The 5,290-nt window shown below is 43.8% G+C and overlaps 1 protein-coding gene across 1 annotated transcript; it reads left to right on the top strand.

The window, feature by feature from the left end:
• Positions 1-841: 841 nt before the first annotated feature.
• Positions 842-1,837, top strand: LOC104868427 (olfactory receptor 5A1). The gene has a single exon (XM_010633185.1). It carries the CDS (start codon positions 842-844, stop codon positions 1,835-1,837), a length of 996 nt encoding a protein of 331 aa, XP_010631487.1.
• The last annotated feature ends 3,453 nt before the right edge of the window (positions 1,838-5,290 follow it).

Below are 5,290 nucleotides of genomic sequence, written 5' to 3'. Positions count from 1 at the left end.
AGGAGAATCACTAAAAGGTCAGTGAGATTTTGACTAGCAGTGAGGATACAGATTGATTTGTGAGAACTGGGGATTTAAAATGAAATGACTCTCCTAAATTGCACAACAGAGAAAGTGTTACTTCCCAAATTATGAAGATACCTGACCTAGAATGATTTCTATAACTTCGTAGTGAGGCTGGGAATTGAATTGAGGGAGTTTAGATCCAGAGCCCACACTCTCAGTTAAATGGTTCAGGAAGCTCAGACCAACACAAATTTGAAACTGGAATAATATTAATGTATTCATGAGCAATTATTTGATGATTAAGATCATTCCTATACGTAGCTGGCCTGATTTTTTGCATTAAAAGCATTCTATGTATTTGACTGATCTTCTCACAGCCACCACTTCTACCTGCTTCCACTTATTTTTCCATTCTAACATGGAAACCTGAACAAAACAGATAACTAGTTATTTATATGGGCACCATGAGTCATCACAGAACCTTTTGAATAATAACTCTCTGATCACTACTGTGTGGCAGGCATTTTTTACATCTTTTCATTTAATTCTTAAAGCGTGTGTGAAACAATCATTGTCACCATTTTATAGATGAAGAAATTGAAGCAAGAGATGTTAGGTTTCTCACTCAAAGTGACAGAGATCACATGTAATGGAAGCAGGAATTGATTCCGCGGCTCATGAATCTAAAATTTAAAACACTATTTTGTTCAAATATTGAGGAAAATGACACTGATAGCCTTCTGAGAGAGAAAGAATGTCAAATTTAACCCTTGGTAATCTCCTGCCCTCCTTCTCATGCATTTATGATCATTTACTGACAACACCTGCATGGGGGATGATCATTATCGACCAGCTCTGCATCCTGTCCTTCTGGTCCATGGAAAACTCAGCCATAAAAGAAGCCTGGAACAGCTCATCGGTGGCCACGTTCATCCTCCTGGGCTTCGCAGACCTTCCAGAGCTCCAAGCCTTCCTCTTTGGGACTTTCCTGGGCATCTATCTTGTGACTCTGCTTTGGAACCTGGCCCTCATCTTTCTGATCAGAGGTGACATCTGTCTGCACACACCCATGTACTTCTTCCTCAGCAACTTGTCCTTCATTGACATTTGCTACTCTTCTGCTGTGGCTCCCAAGATGCTCACAGACTTTTTTCAGGAGCAGAAGACCATATCATTCTTGGGATGTGCTGCTCAATTTTTTTTCTTTGTGGGCATGGGTCTAACTGAGTGTCTCCTCCTGACTGCCATGGCCTATGACCGATACGCAGCCATCTCCAGGCCCCTTCTCTACACCACCATCATGTCCCCAGGGATCTGTATGCACATGGTGGCCGGTGCTTATGTTGGAGGCTTCCTGAGCTCCCTAGTCCAGGCCAGCTCCTTATTTAGGCTCCACTTCTGTGGACCAAATGTCATCAACCACTTCTTCTGTGACCTCCCACCAATTCTGGCTCTTTCTTGCTCTGACACCTTCCTCAGTCAAGTGATGAATTGCCTCGTGGTGACTGCTGTTGGAGGAACATCGTTTCTCATCCTCCTCATCTCCTACAGTTACATAGTGTCTGCTGTCTTGAAGATCTGCTCAGCAGAAGGCCGATGGAAGGCCTTCAACACCTGTGCCTCTCACCTGATGGTGGTGACTCTGTTGTTTGGGACAGCTCTTTTCATGTATCTGAGACCCAGCTCCAGCTACTCACTCAGCAGGGATAAGGTGGTGTCTGTGTTCTACTCCCTGGTGATCCCCATGCTGAACCCTCTCATTTACAGTTTGAGGAACAAAGAGATCAAGGATGCCTTGTGGAAGGTGATGGAGAAGAAAGTGTTTTCCTAGGTCATGAGTGGAAACATTTCTCCATGCTGCTGGAGAGGTGCGTGATTCATGACACCACTTCCACCTCCACTTTCAGCATGGGAGACATTCTGTGTTCGTATTTTTTAAAAGGAAGCTCCTCCCACCAGATTCCTCTCTCTGCTTTTTATGGTCACTTGTCTATTGACCATTCATGGCCAGAAAGATAAAGGGATTTCTTCAGCCAAAAGAAAATAGCCTGTTGTTATAATAACCCTAACAACTAGCCTTTACTGGGGACTTAGTATATAACAAGTTACCTAATCAAATATTAATTGCAAAGCTATGATTTTTATCACACTATGGTTGTGTTACCAGATGAGAAGATCTCAGAGGGATGCTAACTTGCTGAGTATCACACAGGAAGTAAAAAGAGTGGAACCCGATTCACCCCAGGTCTTCCTGACACCAGAGCCCCAGTGTGTCTCTGCCCCAGGGCAGCACTCCACACTGGACACCTCACACCTACTGTATCGCAAGTATATAACTCCTGTTACTGGCACGCGGGAGAATTTCTAAAGATCCATTCACATACAGTTGAGAAAAATTATAAGAACAAGAAGTCTACCCATTCAGCAGGTCTCCTTGTTGGATTTATTCTTTGCTCTCATTTCTCTCTTTTTCAGCTGTACAGGGGCCTGGCAACTTTGAGTCCAATCATATCTCAGCAATACTCTTCTCTTTCCAGTCTTGTCAGATAATCGATCGGTTTCTCCTTGATGTCAGCCACACTTTCTCCAGTAGTCTGGCACTGAGAATAGACTCTGTTTCACAGGTCAGGGTCAGTTCTGATCACCGCTTGAACTGACCGTACTGTCCTCTGCCTGATCCCTTCGCCCCTATAAAACTTTCTCTTCGCCGACATGGATTTCCACATGCAGCCCAACTCCCACGATTATCAGCCGTCATCTCAGGAAGGCGCAGGCCTTCCTCTTGCCTCCAGGTGATTTCTTCCTCTGAGGGGCATCTACAGGGGATTTGTCCAGCACAACTATCTTTCCTGTAAATCCCTCACTCAGTCCCAAGTGGCCCACAACACACTCACTTTTCCATTGCTGTCCCTCTGTCAGCCAAGCAGAAATCTGATTTGACCTCATTTCTTAGATAAGAGAATTTTTTTATCTATAACTGGAGGCACACAAACTGTGAATGGAGAAGGAACAATCACAGGTTTTGTGGATTCTTCAGTGCCTTTCATTTACTACCCATTTGAGGCCAAGAAAACAGACTGATCTCTACAAACCATACGTAATAGTCCTTTAGTGTCCACAGGGGACTGGTTTCAGGACCAAAAAAATACCCAAAATTTGTAGATGCTCGAGTCCCTTCTATAAAATGGCATAGTATTTTTATGTAACTTACACACATCTTCTCATACATTTTAAGTAATACAATTTAAGTGCTAGACTCTAACACCTAGCAATGTAAAGGCCATGTAAATAGCTGTTGTGTTATATTGTCTAGGGGAAAATGACAAGACAAAATTGTGCATGTTCAGGAAAGGGACGATTTTTTCTGAATGTGTTCAAGCCATCTTCCACTGAATATGTGGTTGTGGGACTCACAGATGCTGAGGGATGTCAAGCGATATATATACAGCGAGAGTTAATATTTGAGTGCTATATTTCGAGCCCTATTTGAAACATTTTGCACAAATGCATGGTTTCCCCACTAAGGAAAAACTTCTGACTTCGCAGTCAAGCAATATGGCTACCAAGACTGTACTCTTCTGCACTGTGCTACGCTGACTCCCCAGGAGCCCATAATGATGGTGGCTGCTTTTCAGTAGCAGCCAAGTGTACCAGCCAGGAAAACTGCTAGAGAAATCCAACACCTGCCTTCTCTTCTCTGCTCACCACTCTTCCACCTTCCCACAGTGAGCTTCCAAAGCATCCTCCCAAACGCAAAGGCCGAGAACCGAAGGACAACTGCTTCCGGGGTCAACGCAACTGCTACCGGGGTCAGCACAAGTGCTACCGGGGTCAGACTGGCATGTGAGACAGCAACTGGGAAGTCGCAGAATGTTAGGGAAGAAATGTTGACAGCAAGGCTGTGTGCTAAGAGACCCTTTATAGAAAGGTGAGCAAATGACACCCAACGTGTGCAGGTACTTCAACACCCTAAGGGAAATCCGAGGAACAATAAGGGAAGTAAAGAGATTCTACGCTGTTTCGAGAAGAGCCCATTGGTTTTCCTTTATTTCACTAGTTTATACAGCTTTATTCGGCGGTGGTTGAGCCCATGGCCAAAATGACTCCCTCCTTTCCTAGCTGCTTGATATCAGAAGCTCGACATGTCTAACTCCGTGATAATCTGAGTGCTGGAAGTAATGCTCAAAAGCGATTATCCCCAGATCTCATACAGTAGACACTGGGAAAACAGTAGCTATAAACAGTAGCTAATAAGAAGATAGAGGAAGTTGTGGCAGCAGAAACAGCATTAATTCAATCAACAGGTATTAAGCACTTAATCCATTCCAGATACTGCAAGGAGCAGAAGGAAATACCCACAAATCAGACAGTACCTGTATTGCAAAATTTCATAATCTTTAAAGGTGAATGTTTTAAGTTAAACTTCTTAGCCTAAATTTAAAACACGACATGCTCAGCGTGCTCTGACCTTCACTGCATCTTTGCCCCAGTAGGGCACCTTTCTATGCCCAAATAATCACAAGAAAACTGTTCTTAGAATTTAGAACCTATGTATCTACACTGGACCAATCTTACTATCTGAAGTGTACCAATAAATATTTCGCTTCAAAGAAATCAGAACTCAGATGTTTAGGTCCTTAGATGCTATTTTTTTGTTGTTACCAACTAATGTAATCATTCATTGTCAGCTCTTGCAAGCATCATGGTGGTCTGAGAGTGTAAAGGAAGCCTCTGAAATCCAAATCCTTGCATAGGTCCTCTTCTTTAAACTAAACAGCCTGAGCCAGGCATGGCGGCCCATGCCTGCAATCCCAGTACTCGGGAGGCTGAGGCAGGAGGATCACTGTGAGTTCGAGACCAGCCTGGGCTACATAGTTAGTTCCCAGTCCATCTCAACTACATAGTGAGACCCTGTCTCAAAAAAAAAATACAAAAAAAAAATAAAGAGCCTGACATTCTTGCATATTTGTATTGACAGAATGTTTGTACATGTCGGTGAGGGGCAGTATCTCAGGGTAACTAACATAGCCATAACTGTTATTTTTATCACTGCCCATCCAAATTGCTCTCGTGTAAATATTTTAAAATATATAAGGCTGAAAACTAACAGTGTTGTCTCAGTGCAACTTCCTCTCCTGGGAGTGAAGGGAATGGAGTTCCACACGTGCTACGATGTCTGGGGTTCCTCCATCCTCCCCAGAAAGACCTGAACTGAAATCCCACCCAGGACGCCAGGGCCCTCCTGGCCAGGTACAGCCCCAGCCCCAGTGGAACTCAAAGTGCC

This window comes from Fukomys damarensis, unplaced genomic scaffold (genome assembly GCF_012274545.1).
Source record: "Fukomys damarensis isolate Sample0158 unplaced genomic scaffold, DMR_v1.0_HiC HiC_scaffold_27, whole genome shotgun sequence".
In the NCBI taxonomy this organism is placed as follows: domain Eukaryota; kingdom Metazoa; phylum Chordata; class Mammalia; order Rodentia; family Bathyergidae; genus Fukomys; species Fukomys damarensis.
This window is presented reverse-complemented; position numbering and strand designations above follow the sequence as displayed.